The 21,648-nt window shown below is 43.3% G+C and overlaps 1 protein-coding gene across 1 annotated transcript in view; it reads left to right on the top strand.

Moving 5' to 3' along the window:
- Window positions 1–2,504: 2,504 nt before the first annotated feature.
- npas3 (neuronal PAS domain protein 3) overlaps window positions 2,505–21,648 on the top strand; it is a gene marked incomplete at its 5' end in the record, with an annotated part of 372,500 nt that continues 353,356 nt past the window's right edge. The window contains one exon of the mRNA XM_084045562.1: window positions 2,505–2,680. Coding sequence (XP_083901688.1) covers window positions 2,505–2,680 — 176 coding nt within the window. The remainder of the gene's footprint in view (window positions 2,681–21,648) is intronic.

Genomic DNA, 21,648 nt, shown 5'->3' with positions numbered 1-21,648 from the left:
GGTAAATAACTCGCGGCGCTGAGTCGGCTCAAGCAAACTTCGCAACGTTCAGCATAGCACTCGTTTCTTTTAGCTTGCTCGGCGGTGCCTCTCGTGGCTCAGTATTGATACTTTTACTTAAGTAAAACATTTTAGTACTTTTTCCACCACTGACAACAAGTAGCTGAAAGTACCACAAACCAGAGGGAGGGATGGTGCAGGTGGGATGTTGACAGAGGAGGACTGGAGGCTGAGGAGGAGACAGACCAAGGTTGCCATGTCTGCTTATAATAAGCGACTTTGGCCTTATTTTTCTGTGAAGTTGCTTGTAAATATTGGTAGTTGTGGGTTGCGTTTTTTTGGGCTTGTTTCTAAAGTGTAGTTGCTTATTTGGGATTGGGATTGGGAAATGATGTATTTGTCTGCAGACCCAACCTTCTGAAAATATCTTGTGCCAGAGACCCCATCCCCCATACAAGATTTTATAATATTCCTAAGTTTTCTTTTTTTATTCTACAAGATTTTTCTTTGAAAATAACAGATCTACAAGCTCACAACGCGTTGTATGGCGACGCGTTGTGAGGTTGTAGATCAGCTTTGTCCAAATAGCCAATGTATAGGGATAGAGCTCTCAGGTTTTGGGCTTGTTTTCATAGACCTGGCACCTGATTGCTTGTTTCTCTCTCTCAAAACGTGGCAACACTGAGACAGAAACACTTTATTCGGAGTCCGATCACCCACCAGTCACATACACACACTGCTGCATGCAGAGAGGAGAGGACAGAGCGGAGGAGAGGGAGAAGTGAGAGGAAAGAGGAGAGAGCGGAGAAGAGGGAGAAGTGAGAGGGCGAGGGAAGAGAGGAGGAGAGGGAGAAGTGAGAGGAAGGAGGAGATGAGAAAGGCTTGAGTTTGAGGCTTGAACCCGACAACAAGAGATGAGATAAAGAAAGAGCAGTCTTTACATTTGTTGCTTTCATAAACCCAAGATGGCTTTTGTTTCGAGGAAAGGAAGATAGATCCAGTAAAAAAGAAATAAACGAAAAGAAAAAGGAAGGACATTCCAGTAGGCTAACTTATTTCTCCACCTATAGGCTATTTATTCCACCAGTTGGTAAAGCTTTTAACTCACAGATCTAACATTTTGAATTCATTTTAACTGAATTCCTCCAGTGACTAACAGCAGACTGGTTGATTTGCTGCGTTATTACGCACAGTAAGGAGTAAGGACTAGTGGAAGAAGCAGCCTACTCAGATATTTTACTTAAGTAAAGGTAGCAATGCCACAATATAAAAATACTCTGTCACAAGTAAAACGCCTGTGTTCAAAATGTTACCTGAGTAAAAGTACAAAAGTATTGGCATCAAAATGTACTTAAAGTACCAAAAGTAAAAGTACTAAAATGTTTGAAAATAGCAGATCTACAAGCTCACAATGCATTGCGTTGTGAGCTTGTAGATCTTCAAATAGCCTCGGTATAAAATAGGGCTAAAGTGGTTAATATATGTTTTATAATATAATCATTTATATCTGCAAAGTAGGCTAACTAGTAACTAAAGTTTTCATATAATTGTAATGGAGTACAAGTACAATATTTGCCTCTGAGATGTAGTGGAGTAGAAGTAAAAGTACTGAAGATTGGAAATACTCCACTAAATTAAAAAATACCTCAAAATGGTACTTAAGTACAGTACTTGAGTAAATGTACTTAGTTACTTTCACTGGACCAGGAATCCTCCTCCTGTTGGAACAAACACTGCTATCAGTCAATCTCTCTCTCTCTCTCTCTCTCTCTCTCTCTCTCTCTCTCTCTCTCTCTCTCTCTCTCTCTCTCTCTCTCTCTCTCTCTTCCCACCGTGCGCAAAAGGACGCAAAGCAATCCAGCCCCGCTCACGCGCGCACTCTCCCCCCACATACCGACACACACACTCACGCACGCACACACACACAAACACAGCCACACATACACACACTCACAGACTCCCCCACTCCCTCTAAAGCGGCATCAATGTCATTACCAGGCTGCTTGCAGAAAGCCTCGCACACACACTTGTCCCCCCGTCGTCCGCTGATGCTGTGGAAGGAAATGACCGGCGGAGGAATGATGGTCGCCGCGGACGGTGTCGTGGAGGAGGCGACACTAGTGTTGCTGGAGTGAGCGCGTGGAGCTCCGGTGATCACCAGATCACCAGAGAAAAAAAGGATTGATCTTGTTGTTTTTTTTATGTTTGGGGTGAATTAACAAACCTATCTCCATTGACTCTCTCTTCGTCGCCCAGGTGATCACCAGATCACCAGATCACCAGAGAAAAAAAAGGATTGATCTTGTTGTTTTTTTGTTTGTTTTTTATGTTTGGGCTGAAATAACAAACCTATCCTCATTGACTCTTTCCCCGCCTGGTAGGGTAGCTCTCCTCTACTCCTCTCCTTTCGTTGGTCGGGCTGTGTTGAGAGAGGGAGAGGGAGAGTGGGGGGAGATCAGGGGACTATTATTACCCGAGAAAGAGAGACCAAAACAACGGGGATCATGATCCGGATCTTCCCGGATTTCAGCGTGCAGGTGACCGCTGCAGCAGGTGGTGGAGCCGGCGGTGGAGGCGGGATGGCGACGGGAGTGGGACCCGCGGTCGGGAGAGTGATGCCGGGGACCACCACTAACGGCAACCCGCAGACCGTCCAGGGACTCTCCGCCTACCAGCAAAGGTATGTCGGTCGGATCATGTGTCCGGACTGGAGTGTCATTGATAGTTGTAAGACTATTTGAATTCGAGTTTTCTGATTTTCTTTTTGATTCTTTTTTATATATTTAAGCAGAGATCAACCTTTAAGCATTTCTCCTGCAGTTGGGCATTTGTAACTCTGTGGGACTCTCCTCTTCTTCTGAACGTGGAGATCAGAGATAGACCGAGATTGTCAAAGTCTAGGACTAATCCCCTGGTGGTGTGATGTCCTATTTCAAAGGTTGAAAGCTATCTTGTAGCTGTAATGTCATCCCTTCTTTGATGCTGACATATGGACATCTCAACGGGATAAAAAAGACCAACTGTCACAACATCATCTATCCGTTTTGAACCGCAGTTTTCTTTTTAAATCTCAAAGGCTTCCAAAAAGTAACATCTTAAGACATTACGCTTTAAAGGGCCTTATACGATTCAAGGGGGATATTTGGGTTGGATTCTAGAGGTATGACTTAAAGAGGCAGATAAATGGGGTTTATAAGAGCAGCCATGCATTTCTGACCATAACGACTTGAGTTTGACACTTCAGGAGGCGAGAGGTTGAGCAAATGTATGCCGCCTTGACAGAAATCACACTTCTCACAACTTGTCTTTGGATAACAATCCCCTTAATTGTCGTCTATTATTTATCATTTTATTCCCCTCTTTTTCTCCCACTATTAATCTAAATGATTGCATATGCGCCACGTCGCTCAGTAGGTATATTTTTCTAATCAACCGGAGCTGTAGGGGGGCAAAAACACGCCACACAACACACACACACACACACACACACACACACACACACACACACACACACACACACACACACACACACACACACGCACACACGCACGCACGCGCGCTTGCGCACACGCGCACACACACACACACACACACACACACACACACACACACACACACACACACACACACACACACACACACACACACACACATGCTCAGTGTGCGCGCGCGCACGCACTGAGCGTGCTTGTAAACTCTGTTGCCGTATAGAAGCTTGGGGACACAAACACACAACGGACATTATAAATCACTGCACGGGGGTCCCTCCAGCTCCAAGTGCCCCTAACTGACGCTTAGTGTCTGCAGCTCCGAAGCAACAAATAACGCGAGCAGGAACCATTAAGACCGTCTGACCGTCTGAACAAACATGTTTTTGCCTCGGAGTGGAAAAGTGTGTATCTTTTCTGCAAAGGCCCACAATCAAACCTTCATAGATCCTCCATTATAAGGGTCCATTTGGTTTCATTTGTGTATAATAAATACACTCTCAGGCCTGTAGTTATAAATAATTAACAATGAGGATTTTGTTAAAACATCTTCAAATCCTCTTCTAAAGAAAAGTTGACTGAGTGCTGCTGCTAAAACTCTTAACTTTGACATTGTTGTGTTGGTCATTTGAATTTGAACAGTATTTAATAGACCTACATCCTTTTGGGGGGGGGGGGGGGGGGGGTTCATGTACCGTCTCCCCTGTCGTTGTGTACTACAGGCCGTTTCCATCAAGCCCAGTGCTCTCTATAATGTCTCCCCCCTCAACCCAACAGCTGTGTGCTAATATGTTTATACATTACAGCCCATTATCCACGTCTCCTCCGTTTGACTGCTCCCAATAAACAGGCCGAGATGGAGGGAGAGAGAGAAAAGGAGCTGACAGCAACATTCACACGACCAACCGCGGCAAATAGAAGCACTTTACTAAAACTACATAGACGCCTCAAAACCCAAGGCTACAGCAGTGTTGTATTAACAATTTGTTGTCTAATTTAGGCCCACTAAATAGACTAGATCTAACTTCAAAACAACTATTTTAGCTAAAACAAAAACAGGACTAGCCAACTTTAATTTAATAATGTATTTATCCAACTCGCTATTCAATGGCTCACCTGTGACAACATTCAATGCACGGAATAACCTGTTACTTAATTTTATTTTAATTGTCACAGACAGTGCGTCTTTATGCATGCCAGGATGAAATGGCTACAGCCGCTCCCGGAGCTTCTCAGACATGTTCGTGTCAAGGACCCCCAGAAGACGAATAACCTATGTTGGCCGCGGACCCCATCTGGAAAGGTTTTGTACAATGCGGCCGCCCCCCTATAAAGAGAAGATTACAAAATATATATATATTTTTCCACAATTAGTCAAACATTTTTGAATAGCCGAAGCATAAAATAGCGTTAAAAAGTGGCAAAAGTGTTTTTGATGCCATATTAAATAATGTTGCTGGGGGACCCCCTGGAACCCCCCTCATGGACCCCCGGGGCTCCCCGGACCCTATGTTGGAAACCACCGCTCTATACAGCCCCAGCCAGTCAGCCATCCATCCATCCAGCCCAAGCCGGCATGCCTTTGACCTTGACGGGTCATTGCATGGTGTAGAGAGGCGGCTTTCAGCTGCACGGCCTGCCGCCTCGGGTTAATCAGTAGGCGAAGCTATTAGGGCTACAATGAATTATACATAAAAGGAAATGGAAATATATGTTAAAAAAAACGACACAGGCTTCGGTATAAGTTGCTCCCCGTGTATTGGAATGCGCCTTAATGAGCGTGTGTTGAGGCAATTGACGCGCCCGTCAAAACACATCAAAGGTTTTGACGGTGTCTTTGCTGACAAAAAAAAATAAGTTATAGGTTTTGTAATTCGTGTGATAGGGAAGAATTAATAATGGAAACGCTATTTGTATAATATAAAGGGGATATTGGTTGTTTCAAGAGGGGATGTTATTCAAATGTGTCTACCTGTGCATTCAAGCAATCTTGATAACAGCAACGAATAGGCTACTTCCTTCCTTCCTTACGATAGAACTATACGACAAGGAAAAAAAAGTTGAATTTACTGAGACATTTTCAGTATTGTAGGCCATGCCTAATTGCCTTGGGGAGACATTTATATTTTTTGATAGCAAAGCTCTAATAAAACACACAACGGCTGCGTGTTAACACTCCGCATTTTAGTCAAATAAAATAAACCTGTATGTATGGGAAAATAAATCATGGGAGAGAGAAAGAACTGACTTCCAACAACTGCAACAGAGTGGCGTTGTTGCGCTGAGGCAGCCAGGCATAGAGGAGACGGTCCTCTCTCACCTCTCAGAGCCATGATGCAGGGGAACAACCCGCACACATGCGGACAAACAACACAGTCCAGGGGCTTTTTGATTGATTGAATACTTTATTAACAGTTGGCCAAAAAAGCACAGAAAGTACAGTTCTACACAAAGCACTATATATGGCTTATTTCCATTGGGTATTCAATTCATTGAATTGGGGTCCTGTGTATCCAATTTATGCTGCGACGGCGAACATGTAAAAAAAAAAAAAGATTTTGACGCGCCTGTTTTTTTCATTTTTTTATATACAGTATAGCGTAGGAATTCCACTTGTGACAGCCCCCCGTGCCCGTGCGTGCGCGTGTTGGGTAAAGAAGCGAGAGAGAGAGAGGGAGAGAGAGAGCGCGGAGGAGAAGCCGTGGCGTGGGAGTGGGAGAGAGAGAGAGAGCGAGAGACACACGGACACAACCAGTGGGAACCAGCCGGGGGGATTCGAGGCGCCGTTCCAGCCCGGGCTCAGGGCTCGCTTCGCTCGGCATGCCGACGCAGCTCGGTCTCGGCGTCTTCCGCTGCTGGTAGAGGCGGCGTTGCAGGCTGCAGGCAGCAGGCTGCAGGCTGCAGCCCCCCGCCGCCCCGGTTCTACCGAGAGAGAGAGAGAGAGAGAGAGAGAGAGAGACCAGACGACAACACCGACATGGCTTTGTCTTTAACACACCTTTACGTGACGCATTGCTGCCGGGGCGCCCCGTTTCGGTCCAAATAGACCCGAGGAGGGAGAGAGAGAGAGGGGACAGAGAAAAAGTGTGAGAAATCAAATAATTTGCGGGAAGATGGCGCCCACCAAGCCGAGCATACAACAGCAGGACCCGTCGCGGAGAGAACGGTAAACGGGGCTCTACATCTCCTCCTCCTCTTCCTCCTCCTTTTATCGCTTGTCATTTTGTTTGCTATTCGTCGCTGTGTGATGTTACGTGTCACAAGTTTACTGCTGCTGCTGCCCTTTTCTCTCTGTCTCTGTGCGGGTGCGTGTGTGTGTGTGTGTGTGTGTGTGTGTGTCTGTCGCTGTGCGTTTATGTCTGTGCGCGCGTGTCAGTCGGCGTGTTGGCGTGTGGTGTGTGTCTGTCACCTAGACCGAGAGAGAGAGTGAGAGAGAGAGCTTGTGGCTGGGTAACAGGTCTTGTAGAGAGAAGGGGGGCTGCCTGCGTGTGTGTGTGTGTGTGGGGTGTGCGTGTGTGTGCGCGTGTTGCTCAGAGAGCAGCGGCGTTCCTGGCTGTAATGCAGGCATATCCCCACTTTTGTTTACGCTCCGAGCGAGCTGTTTTAGCGTCGAGGAAAACATGTGCATTCATCGATGACAAACGCGCCTGTCTGCTCATCTCTCTCTCTTTTCCCCTCCTTCTCTCTCTCTCTCTCCTCTTCTCTCCCCCCTCTCTCTCTCTCTGAGGCTAGGCCAGACTGTAGCTCCCACTACTTCTGGCTTGTGCTTGTGCTTGTGTGTGTGTGTGTTAGTTACAGGGGGTTTCAGAGCCCTGGCCTGCCTGACAGGGGGGGGGGGAATTAGCATAGACGCTCTCAGCTGTTGAGGAACTTTTTTTTAAATGTAGGCACATGGATTACGCCCTATCGGATTCCAAGCCTTGCCAATCCAGGTAATACTGGAGAAGAGGAGGATGGAAAGGCTACAGGGCAAAGCTTCTCTGTGTTCAGGGGAGTGGGGGGCTGGGCCTGGGGGGCCGGGGGCAGCCCCTGACTGCTGGAAACCTGGGTGATTCGGTTTGTTGTTGAGGTGGACTGGAAATAGTTTGTTTTTACTCACGCCGTTTTAGTCACACTGGACATATACTGTAACCACCAGGACTGCCTTGTCACCAAGGTCTATTAGGGCTGGGCGATATATGGACAAATATCGCTGTATTTTTTACCAAATACCTCGATATTGATATTGTGTCAATAATGTCATATTGTTACAATAATGAAATGTTAAGCATAGCAGACCTACAAGTGTCATCAACATGGCACTTTGCGACACATTGACACAATCTTTGAACATGTTGTGGACATTTTTAGAAGTGGCTTGAGTGATTTAAAACTAAAAGACAACACATCCCAGACAATATCTATAGTCTCATCACAATGTATAAATATTATTGCCTAGTCCTTTTCTGTTCTGTTCTGTTCTATTGACAACATATGGCACATCCAGGCCTAACGTGCAGCAGATTTTCCCCGTCAATTTTTCCTCATTAGGTGCAAGGTGCCTTTTTCTATAGGCTATACATTGTGTTCCCATTGCTTATTATGGCGCTGCTAATTACCAGGCCATGTGCTGTCCACTGGAATAAATCTCACTCCATTGCTGACAATTGACGGCTCTATTAGAGGCGTGCAGCCGGTCTGTGTCTGTGTCTGTGTCATTGGAGCGGGTCAGCATGAGGGTAAATGTCGAGTGTGAGTGAATGTGCTCTATTATTGTAGTGGAGGCGGCTGTCACTTGCTGTGTGATGATGTAAAGGATTGTATTTGTGGCCGGGTGATATGCTATTAAATCCTCTATTGTCTCCTATTACCCGATTGTTTCAATTCTATTCCGTATGCTTATGTAGATTATTATATATAATCTATTCTAATTGTGCTTGCTGCTGCTGTTGTGTTGGCATCTGCAGTGTTATTGCAAAACCAGTTCTACGTCCGTAACTGAAATGGAAATAATGAAACCTGTGTGTGTGTGTGTGTGTGTGTGTGTGTGTGTGTGTGTGTGTGTGTGTGTGTGTGTGCATGTGTGATGCGATTTGGTGACATGAGGGAATCGGAGCATGTTTCGTTGATTGTTGAGGTGAAATCTACACCTTTACCACAGCTTAACTTGACTGGCTTTACACACACACACACACACACACACACACACACACACACACACACACACACACACACACACACACACACACACACACACACACACACACACACACACACACACACACACACACACACACACACACAATTGCACACACGTGTGCGGTTGGACCGCCGTTCTTCAATTGCATTCATTTTTCAGTGGATGACTTGTGTTGAATTAAATTTGTTTTTGTTTCAGCTTGACATGTGTCTTGCATTTTAGGCATAATGCTGACGTTGTACAAACTGTAAAGACTTTGTCTTCAGTCATACTAGAGGCTGCAGTTTGTACATAATATAACCGTATGTAAAAACAGATTGATCCCACACTCTGCCTCGAACTTAAAACACAGATGAACGTTTCTGTCAAGACCTTCATCAGTCTTGAGTAAGGTCTAAAGACCCAACCGTCGTTCATTAACCACTTAAACCCTATATACTTGGTTGACCGGTGTCCCTCAGGGCTCTAACCTCAGCCCAATAGTTGTTTTCCCTCCTCTACACTAAATCGTGTCACTGATAATAGCCAAGCTCACAGTATGTCGCATTGCGATGCATTTTGAGCTTACAGTTCTGCTATTTTCAAATGTTTCCAGAATATTTGCCTATTATGACATGGCTCAAATAGGGACACTAGGGTTCAAGTGGTTAATAAAGTATTTTCTTGACGGTGTGGATCGCTCTCTTTTTACGTTTGGATTTTCATATCATCAAATTCCAAAATGGCAAAAACAGCAGATCTACAAGCTCAAAAAGCGTTGCGATGAGACGCGTTTTGAGCTTGTAGATCTTCTTATTGTTAATACTTTTGTGTGACATGATCAAGTAGGGCATTCATTTACAAAAAACGTAACAAGTTAAAATATGGACATAATGTTTCTGTAGGTGTGTGTTGGCCTTCGGTCAGTAGAGTCTTTGGACAGGATCGAGTGCATCCATAGTGGCGTCTATATTCCTGTGAGCTTAGACAGAGAAACACATCCTGTCAGAGATAGGCATTTCAACAAGAAACAGCAGAAGTAATTTGAGGAGAAAATTAAGTTAAATCAGAACAGAAAACATTTGTTATTATGTTTCTTTTAAAATGTACAGTTTATGAAAAGCTGTCTTCCCTGTCATGTGCCAGTGTTTTTTGGACAAATCCTCTTTTGTTTCCTGAAAGCTTGTGTGTTTTCACTGAAGTTGTTTGTGTTGTTTTGGATGTTGACGCTGACACACTCCAGACTGCGTTTTGTGTATTTATCTGTTTTTCTAAACAGACAACATAACAGTACACAGGCTGTGATATTGAATCCATATGACTTCACATTCTGATGCAGCAGTTGAGTCTGGAATGAGAATCTATTGTGCTGCTTTTTCTAGCATGTGCAGTAAGGAGAATTGATTAGGTTTCCTCAATAGTTAAAGAATAAACCAAACACACTACGAAATACGGTAGATTAATTCATGCGAATTATGACGTCACCTCCATATATTAGATCATTGGTTTTCAACCCTTTCCATCAAGGTCCATTATTTATTCTCCATTTGAGCCACGGATCACCGTTGGATGAAATTTAGCCTCTCAGACCCCAAAAAATTAGAATATTTTGGTGTTGTTGGATAAGATGTAGTCCACAATTCCATGCTGTATTGATGTGGTACCATAGGAGAGATAACAGGCAAACGTTGATCAAAATAACAATTCTTTAATTAAGTGATGCTGATGTTTAACAATAATTTAACTCTTGGGAGAGTAAAATGAAATCAAATGGACCCATAAGGGTCCATTTGGTTTCATTTTACACTCTCAAGAGTTAAAGATCTGTAAGGGTCCATTTGGTTACCAACTTGCCATCATTTACCTGGAACCCCTCAAGGACCACTGGTGGTCCCCGGACCCCTGTTTGAGAAGCACTGTATTAGATGGATAGATGGATACTAGGTAGATACTTTAAACGTTGTCCCTTAATGTCGTCCTGGAGGCTCTGTTCTGTTGTTCCTAGTTTACCCATGTAAACCCCAGCATCCGTATCGTGGGGGAAGCTTTCGCAGGGAAATAGCAGAGCTGTCGATCGCCTATTTTCTTCTAAAGCTTTCCCCACAATAACAGAAAATAGATAGATAGATACCTTTTTATTATTCCGCAGGGGACATGCAGTCGCCCAGATGCGGCACAGCAGTTAAGGTTGCAGAGTTACTGGTAAAGAGTAAGAAAAAGTACTGTAGAGTACAGCAATACAAGGCAAAAAAGAAAAACAAGATGCATCAACAATACAGAGCAACGGAGACTCTAGTATAGAGCCGTGAGGGACATGAACACATGAACCCTAGCATCCCTGTTCTAGGCATGTCATAATAGGTGAACACTCTGCAAAAATAGACTATCTACAATCTCACAACACTTTGCAACGCGTTTTGAACTTGCAGATTGTCTATTTCCGGGAGAGAGATTTAGTGTAGAGGGATTAAAAGGGGGGACCATGTATAGGCACCTGTAGGACCCCCGGTCAACAAAGTATATACGTATATGGTTGAGGTGGTTAGACACAGTTCTGCCAGAGGCACATTCCCTCACGCGTCAACATTAAAACTTTCCAGTCAAAACTTTTCATTCCGAATAAAACACGACCCCTAGAATTAATTTAGGAGCTTGTCTGTGAGCCAGGACCGACGCTTGAATTTCCATGTCATTTAGCACCGGGCAAACTTCTCTGCATCCTCGGCTCGGAGAGAGAGAGAGAGAGGAAATTGGTTCGGAGTTAATTAGTTAATTGAGATGCAATAAACACATACAGTTTCACAGCACAAGCTACATTACCATTTATTACCCGGAGAAAATTCCGTCTCGCAAAAGGCGAGAGCAGAAAAGATGGTGCATTTATGCCGTACACAACTATATGGACATCGAACAACGGAATGAACTAGTTTATGATGGCAGGGGGTGGGGGGGGGGGGGTAGAGCGCAGTATGCCTGCTTATTATAAGCGACTTTGGGCTTGTTATTCTGTTGCTTGTAAATATCAGTAGTTGTGGGTAGCTTTCTTTAGGGGGGCTTATTTGGGCTTCCTTCCTAAATGTTGTTTAAACCAGTGATTCTCAAACGTTTTCATGTCAAGGGCTCCCACATTACATGTATTTGTCCGCGGACCCCATCTGGAAATAATAAAAAAAAATATTCTAAATATTTCACTTTTCTTCTCCGAGATTTTTTGAAAATGGCAGATCTAAAAGCTCACAAAGTGTTGCATTGCGACGCGTTGTGAGCTTGTAGATCGGCTATTTTCAAACAGCCGGGCTTGTTTCCGCAGACCTGGTTGCTTGTTTCTCTCGCAAAATCTGGCAACACTGATAGAGGGACCGTTATGTCACTGATTTAATCCGTACAGCAGCTGATGTGTGTGGATGCAAGTTAGCAACATGTTCTCGAGCTACGTGCGCGACTCGTTCTCTCTCAATCACTTTAGCCACTTAAAAGGAGCCCTTTGCCAATTTTCAACCGTATCTTCACATAATTGGTCCTTACTAATGCACATTATAAGATCTGGAGAGGTGGAGAGACCCTTGTTACTGAACAAACACTCTATAGCAATGATTATATAGAGCAATTTAGAACTTATTTTAACACAAAAATATCACTTGCACCGCCTTTAAGCCCTTTACTTCGCTGTACGACAAATAGTGAAAATGGGCAATGTACAAGCTCTCAACCAAGGGGCAAGGCTTGGTTATTTACGGTGAGCCCAACACGGAAGCTTATGAATGGCCAGAGTGTGGCACTGTTTTACCCTGCGCCGACCTGCGGTGTCAGAAAGAATTTATTTTAACGCAAGTGAATGAGTTTTTTGACAAACTTTAGACTAGATTTTCTTACCGTAATAAAAATGGTCATAAATTCTATATGCTTCCAGTCGCTAGTTTAAAGTCTCCTTTCAATCATCAGGATATGCGTTTTGCTAAATTATGGTCTCATTTATTCTAAAATTGACGATAAAGTAGGCTATGCTCCAGGATGGGCGGGATGATTTGTTTGACAACCTACACAACCAATAGCATTCATTCCCCGCCCCGCTCTTGATTGACAAGCTACCCAACCAATTCTTTGCATTGGTTGGGCATTCTTTGGGGGTTGTTTTCCGGTTCCCTGGTCACATGTCTGGTCTCAACCAATAGCGTTTGAGTTCCGGCGTGGCCAACTGTATATATTAAAGATGGGAGGATACACGTTCCTGAACTATCGGCTTCATTTTCGGTCTGTAGAAAGCAGGGGAGTGGCTTTGTCCATTAATTTTTTACAGTCTATGCTCTCAACATGTCGTAAATCTACTATTCTTGGATTTTTTTATATGCATTATTTATTTTTCATTTTTGAAGACTTCTCTGATAATGACATGCCCAAAATTGGGACACCACCTTCCTGTGCATGTTCTCCCCATGTTTACTTTGTGTTGGGCTTCCTCCCACATCAAAAGACATGTATGCTGCATGCTAGGTACACACACACACTACTCCTGTCAGTGACCTTGACCAAGGTCCCTGTCACTGCTCCTTAGGATGGGTTAAATGTAGAGGCCACATTTATCCAAGGGCACAATTTCATTTAATTTCAGGAGAAATTAAAGTATTAGGTGAGTCTCCTACCAGAGACTCCGCCGGTCATGAAATTATTGGCTTAGAAATGTGACAAAAAACAAAAAAATCACCATGAATTCAAGGCTTCATGAGGTGTGTAATTGATAGAAAATAAGTAATTTTGGGTTTTTTGGGTGAACTACTCCTTTTAATATTGTGATGTATCCAGCATGATCTATTGAATAGATCATGCTGGATACATATTAGAATAGATTCTATTCTAATATGAGTGTGACGACACTAGCGTTGACTCCAATTGTAAGAATGGAATACGGAAATGCTCGATCTCAATGAGGAAGTCCCAATGTTTGGAACTACAGCCCATAGCGGCGTGCTTTGCGGCAAGATCAAAACGTGTCATAACTCTCTATGGGTCTGGATGTATCCATTCTGGTTGGGGACCTGTGTTACGTAAAACTTTCAACTTCTGTGAGCCCAGTTTCCTTTTGCTCAACTGTTTTTTATAATAATGCAAAAAACGAAAATATCTGGAGTGCTAACTCAGAGTTAGATTTAGACTCTTGATTTTACTCGTTCTAGTTCCTAGATCGCTGACCTTACAAGCAACTAATAAGTCAGTGGCCAGACAAGGTCACTGTGATAGTGCAATGATAATACAGGAGAGAAGTGTTTTTTAACAAGAATTAAACGAGATAGATAAGAGCTGAGGCAGAGGGTAGAGAGGATATTATTAATCTGCACACCTTGGATAAATATGATTTAAAATGGGGATATTATCATTTACACGCTTCAGGTCTTGGGTGACGTTTCCGGCTCGTTATGTGAGCTTCAACTACTTTTTAGGGACTTGGGTTAGTTTTGTCTGGGGTAGGACTGGGGTTGACTGTTGGCAGTAGGCCTCTGTGCACTGTATTTTTTTTTTTATTGTTGTTGTTTCCTTTGTTGTTGTCTTTGTACTTTCTTCTTTTTTTTTTTTTTTTTTGTCTTGTATTTTGTCTGTTCTGTCCATTCATATGTTGTGTATGGTATGTCTTGTCTTGTTATAATCGTAAGTAATGTAGCTATTGATTTAAGAATGTCCTTGTAATGTCTATTGTATGTCTTGTCAAAAAAAATGTTTGCATCATCTGTTAAAAGAAATGTATCTGTTTGTTTGTCCACAAAATAAAATAAAATACAAATCATAAAAAAATAATCTGCACACCTTCACATAATCACATAAACAAAAGTTTTATGCTCTTAAAATGGTGGAAAAATATAAATCCACGTTTAGAGGTCTAGTTGATGCGCTGATCATGAGACATCAGCCTAATTTATGCTCCCGAAAATTGACACCCTACAATGCCACAACAAGTCATGGATGTGATGCGTTGTGAGCTTGTTGGTTGGCTATTTTCAACGCTGACAAATGAAAAAACAGGCTTCATAACAATTGCTGAATACATTTAAGCTCCTAATCTCTGACCTGACATCCAGACCCCCCCTGTATTGTGCCAGCTGTATTGTGTTATTGCAGTGGTTGGAGGTGGTCTCCCTGCTCTTTCTTAGTTGAGAAATTCTGACCCGTGTGTCGAAGAGGACACGGTGACAGAGTCGAGCGGCCGAGCGGGGATTACCTCTTGAGAGGGAGCGGTTGAAGTTTGGTCTCCCACATGAGACCGACTCCTTTTGTAATCGGGTAGGATATGAAATGTACGGATTGCAGCTTTAAGGCACTTTGTAGCTTTTTGGTATTTTAATTATATTGTATATATATATCATTCAGTGAACATTCAATATACTGTATCCCCACTAGTGAGTGTGAGGCTCCTAGGATGGCAAAGACAGTTGGTTTAAGCTACCATGGTGTCACTTGCTGCATGGCCTCTAGGGGGGCTTTTAGACTCTCTCTCTCTCTCTCTCTTTCTCTTTCTCTAACCCTCGAAGGCAACAGTCTTTGGCGTGTTAAGTAGCCCACAGGGGAGGAGGGATGGAGAGAGGGAGGAGAGAGGACGGAGTGGGGGTTAGAAGACAAGGCTGACTTTGTGTTGGTGGTTTTGTCTGTTGTCTGAATGTTAGCCAACACTTAGTCTCACACAGTAGCCAGACGATTAGATAGATATCCAACATCTGGGGCACAAGTTCTGAGAAGTGGTTATAAGGACCCGTTAAGACAACACAAAAATCTGTGGCGGACATATGAATTGACCAACCACGGGCCTCCTTAAACCAACCGCGGACAAACCATAGACTTGCGTTACAGGCCAGCCAATTAGTGACATTCCAGAAAAATGGTCAGAGGATATAATCATGTTGGTTATCAGCCCCGCTCGTATCTATAATGAAGGAGAAACACGGATGAAGACGTTGCCAATGAAAGAACGTCCATGACGTTTTGGATCATCAGAGACCCATCATAGCAAATGACAAATGGCGGACAATTCCGAAAAGTTACACTTATCGACCAGATATCGATAGGAATGGCAGTGGATAAGGCACATATTGTCGTTCGATGTTTAAATGTGCTGTAGTGTTGAAACTAACTAGTTTTCATGTGTCCTTCCTTATTTAATTGCACACACACCATGGAGGTTTACGTCTCAGCCACAGCCACTCAATTTTTGCCTGGGTAAGGCGCAGCATGCTTCCATCTGAAGGGCCTGTGCCCCCATAGGAGCACTATTATCCGGATTTTCTTAGACCGTGCAGACAGATTTTCATGCAAATTGAAAATCCGCCTTGAGAGATTAGGCCACGTGAGACTAGCCTAAGCTAGACTACACTCTCTATCACTCTCTTTCTCTCTGTCTATGTGTGCGTTCTCTCTGTAATGACTGTGTCTCAGTGTCTGTCTGTGTCCAGATGTCTCTCATTCTGTCTCCATCATACCTCTGTGTCCTTCTGTCACCAACTCTGTCCAAGGTCATCTCCTTGCTCCTTTACAACAATTTGTCCTCTGTCTGCATTTAACCCATTGGTTCTCAAAGTGGGGTCCGGGGACCCCCAGGGGCCCTTGTAGGAGTACCATGGGGTCCCCAGCTAAATGATAGATAGTTAGAAACCAAATGGACCGTCATGGGTCTGTAACTCTACAAATGGAACCAAATGGACCCTAACGGGTCCATTTGGTTCCATTTGTACACTCTCAGAGTTAAATTAACATTGATTTTTACCATATCAATTGGGGTCGAAGAGATAGAAATGCCATTAAATGGGGGTCCATAGCCCTAATGCATGTCAAACTGGGGGTCCTTGAAATTAAAATGGTTGAGAATCACTGGATAGAGCCTTAAAAATCTTCTCTTATGGGAGTCCCTGGCATATCATTTCAAATGGGGGTCCGTGGGCTAATAATAATTGTCAATTTGGTGGTCCCTGACATGAAAAAGTTTGAGAACCACTGATTTAACCCATCCTGTGCCCCTAAGCCTGTGTCTTTTTTTCTACCTGTCTGTCTTTCTGTCAGTCCACTTTTTTTCCCATCCTGTCCGTCTCGCCATCTCTCTCCTATGCTCTCTCTCTCTCTCTCTCTCTAGTACCTCTTAACATGGCATACCCTCTTCTCCCCAAGCCTCGGGCTGTGACAATAACCCAATATGTCTCCCTCCGCCTCGCCTGGCCTCGCCGGGGCAGCAAAACAAGCGCTCCGACGGCCATCAGGAAGCCATTAAACAGCCATTTGGTGCGTTAGATGGATCTAACGGGTCCTCCAGCGGGGGCACACGTCCACACAGTTTCACTTCACATCAAGTGGAGCGCAAGAACAAGCTCTCTGACTGATTTCACCTCTACTCATCTCTCTCTCTCACTCCCTCTCTCTCTCTCTCTCTCCATTTCTAAATCTCATTGTCTATCTCACAGCTGTCGCCGGCGCTCTCGCTCTACCTGTCATTCTCTCCATCTACTCCTCCATTATTCACTTTCTCTCTCTCTCTCTCTCTCATCTATTCTCACTCCCTCCTTCATGTACCCTCACTCCCTATGTTTTTCAATCTCGTCCGTTCTCTCACCCTCCTCGCTCCTCTCCATCTCTCACTCTCGCATCCCCGTCCCTCTTTTCATTCCTCTCTTTTTTTTCCTCCTCTCTCCATCTCTCCAACTATACCTCCCTCCACAAACTACATGCTCCCCTCTCTCCCTCATTCCTACACACACACACACACACACACACACTCACACACACACACACACACACACACACACACACACACACACACACACACACACACACACACACACACACACACACACACACACACACACACACACACACACACACACACACACACACACACACAGTATACAGGACGGCTGTCTATCGGATGACAATTATCAGCCCTATAGGGATGGTAACGGTTATCGGCCCTATAGGTGCACAGCACGCTGAATTGTCACTGTGAGCGACCTCGCTGCCAAAGGAACACACTGTACCATGTCTAACATGGACATAACTCTTGGCTAAGGATGCTTTGCTGTGTTAAATTCACAGCTGAGGAGACTCCCTCCCTGTGCCGCTGAGAGCTCCCAGTGGGACTAATACCATTTTTCCACCAAGGCAGTTAGTCCGTGACAGCAAATGTTAATCTATTTATTCAATTAAACTGCTGATTAAATGCCATTTTCTTGTTGTCTTTGTGAATGAATAAGGGTATACGTCACCCAGCATGCATCGTTGCCCCCGGGTGATAATCTATAGATAGATACATCGGTTATATGGATGGAGGGGTGGACATAGAGGGATGAATGGAGAGGTAGTCGAGTGGATGGGGTGTGTATGGAGGGGAGGACGGAGACGTATGCGGGTCTGGTCAGTGGTGGAAAAAAGTACTCGCCTTTCTTACTTCAGTAAAAGTATCAATACTGCCTTGTAGAAATACTCTGTTACAAGTAAAAGTCTGGAATTCAAAATGTACTTAAAAGTACAAAAGTATTGCTATCAAAATGTACTTAAAGTACCACAAGTAAAAGTCCTCAAATGTTTGAAAATAGCAGATCTACAAGCTCACAACGCGTCGTGATGCGAGCTTGTAGATAGGTATAGGTATAAAATAGGGCTAAAGTGGTTAATGTATGTTTTATAATATAGTAATTTTTATGTATTCATAAGAGTGTGTTGTCCACACTGTAATATCCTGTGTTAAATATGTTAATTTTAACCCATTAAAAATGTCTTTGGCTATTCAAAAATAGCAGATATACAAGCTCATGTGCCAAGCTATAAGCTTGTACATCTATTCTTTTTTTAAATCGTTGGTAACACCTGTGAAGGAAGTTTTTCCAATATGGCGTCTGTATGAACATAGTGAGCTCTATGCACAGCACATAGAGCTCACTATGTTCATACAGACGCTCGCCGGATGCGTCACAGTGGATTAGAACCCATAGACTCTACAGTGGTTTGCAGGTACTTTACCCCATGCGGCACCCGAGTGCCCCTTTTCAAGCACTCTTTGAGGACATTTTGTGTGGCTATAACGCAGTCAATCAATCTTTATTATAATAGACACACAATACGACAAAACCTCCAGTCTACACAGCGATATCCTTCCTATAAGCCTGCGGGGTCCACTTTGACACTTTCCGACTTTAAACCAACACGGAGGATTTTGCTGTGTTTATACTATGCCAGCTCGGAGCTAATCAATAGGGTGAGATGTTTGTCCTACGCTGGGAGGACGTACCCTCCCTTCACTGCGTCTGCCAGAAATGTGGACTGCCATAATGCAGTGACGATGCACAACCTGTGGTTCGGGAGCCAAAGTTGGGTTTTGAAAAGTAGCGCTGTAACTATCGATGACTTTCTTAGCAATTATGCTATCGATTACTTTGTCAATTAGGCGAATAATCAAAAATGTATACTGTGGATGGATAGCAAAAATAGCTTGTCTACGAGCTCGCATCGCATTGCGACATGTTGTGAGCTTGTAGATCTGCTATTTTTCACTTGCACACAATACTTTTCCAAAAACTACAGGATGAATTGACATGGATTTGCTGGTGCACCTTCATGCTCCCCAGAGAATGAAGCCAAAGGATTTTGGTGGCCTTACCTGTAGTGCCACCCTATAGGCCAACTTTTCAACTGGATAAAGAAAATATCTCTCAGACTGTAATTGACTTGCTGAGTGCATTCACGCTCCCTGGAAGGATAACCATTTCACCCTGGGGCCAGAATGTCAACTTTGCATCCAAGACATCTCATAATCTAATTGGCGGATTACAGGATGAACCCTACTGATTTTGGTGAAACCATGCCTTTCCTCCAGTGCCTCCTCTGTTTTAACCAAGGGGCCAGCCTGAGATTTTTACATTGACGCCAATACGGAAGAGACAGTTCATATGAATGGCCTACAGTAGTTTCGCTGTTTTACCCCTGCTGGTGTCAGAAAGAATTTATTTTAACGCAAGCGGATGGGTTTTTGACAAACTTTAGACTAGATTTTCTTGCCTTAATAAAAATTGTCATAAATACTATATGCTTCCAGTCGCTAGTTTAAAGTCTCCTTTCAATCATCATGATATGCGTTTTGGTAAACTATGGTCCCATTTATTTTAAAATTGACGATAAAGTAGGTTATGCATTCATTCCCTGCCCCCGCTTTTGATTGACAAGCTACCCAACCAATAATGGTCTGGTGTCATTCTGCAGGATATACCTCAAAATTGTACTTAAGTACAGTACTTGAGTAAATGTACTTAGTTACTTTACACCACTGCTCCTGGCAGAGATTTGTGATCCACTGAGCAACCTTTTTATAGATAATTTTAAATGTCATGCACCAAAAGGTGCCCAACCCACATGGACTTACAAGACACTACAAAACATGATAAAACAGGAGCAACAGCGTGACTTACTTGAGGGCAGAACAAATGTAATACACTTCCACATGACAATCAATGTCAAATCAAACACAATCCTCTTACACATTATATTTATTATAATATAACTTCAGGCATATCTGAGACAACAGCAAGACATCAAACATGAAAATGCCCCCCCTTACGCTCTCGGTAACCGTTTAACGCAAACTGAGCGATGGGAAAGACTCTAGTCTGAATGCTGGTATTCAAGCAGCGGTGTAAAGTAACTATGTACATTTACTCAAGTACTGTACTTGAGTATATTGAGATATTTTTACTTTCTTCAGTATTTCCAATTTTCAATACTTTTTTACTTCTACTCCACTACAATTATTTGACAGCTTGCAGATTTAGATTATTATTACAATACATACATAACCACTTCAGCTCTATATATTTTGGCCATTTGAAAATAGCCAATCTACAGATCTCTTACATAATCTTTTAGATCTGCTGTTTTTCAAATGTTTTTTTTTACATTTTATACATTTGAAAACTTGTGAAATGGGACATTCATGTCATGTATAATGAGTACTTTTACTTTAGGTACTTTAAGCATATTTTGATGCCAATACTTTTGTACTTTTACTCAAGTAAAACCACCCGGGACTCACTTTATTGAAACAACATCACTGTATTATATTAGATGTATTAGATTGTATTGATATTATAGCTATTTTATTTTATTAGATATGTGATGTTGTTACCTGACAATTAGTTGACTTTTGGTGAAAAAGCCTGCATATATCGGTATCGGTTGATATCAGTATGGGAAATTAGGAGTTGGACAATATCGGTATATCGGATATCGGTAAAAAAAAGTCAATATCGAACATCCCCAGTTCCAATGGATCCTATGTAGTTGTTCTTTAGTCACAAGCTCTTGTTAATACTTTACAGTTATAACTTATCAGTTGAATCTTTATAAAACCCACAGACGGACTTAACCACCTGGTGTGTCTATTTAAGGACTTGTCATTGTAGGCGAAAATGTATTCATATATTATCCAGATTTTCTTGCTGAAGCATAGCGATATTAAATAAGATTTTACATACTGTGTTATTGCATCTCATCCGCTATTTTCCCTTTTTTTCCTAGTATTTGTTTCTGGTTGTTTTCTTCCCTTCTTCTCTCCCTCTTTCCGTCCTCTCCTCTCCTCTCCTCTCCTCTCCTCTCCTCTCCTCTCCTCTCCTCTCCTCTCCTCTCCTCTCCTCTCCTCTCCTCTCCTCTCCTCCCCTCCTGCAGACAGTGTAATCAGTCTGGGCTTGCTGACTGTGCAGCTTCCCTCCTTCCCTCCAATATCTGCCTGTCCTTGAAAACACAGACTTCAATTATACTCTACCTTAGATTGGTTAAATACACACATGGGTGCACACACACACACACACACACACACACACACACACACACACACACACACACACACACACACACACACACACACACACACACACACACACACACACACACACACACACACACACACACACACGCGCCCTCTCTCTCACTCACTCACTCGCAGGTGCAGCTATACACAAGCATGCGTGCACACTCACGCGCACGCATACA

Source organism: Gymnoscopelus microlampas (genome assembly GCF_963454915.1).
Source record: "Gymnoscopelus microlampas genome assembly, chromosome: 20".
In the NCBI taxonomy this organism is placed as follows: domain Eukaryota; kingdom Metazoa; phylum Chordata; class Actinopteri; order Myctophiformes; family Myctophidae; genus Gymnoscopelus; species Gymnoscopelus microlampas.
The sequence above is the reverse complement of the archived record's forward strand: the minus strand, read 5'-3'. Positions and strand labels throughout refer to the sequence as shown.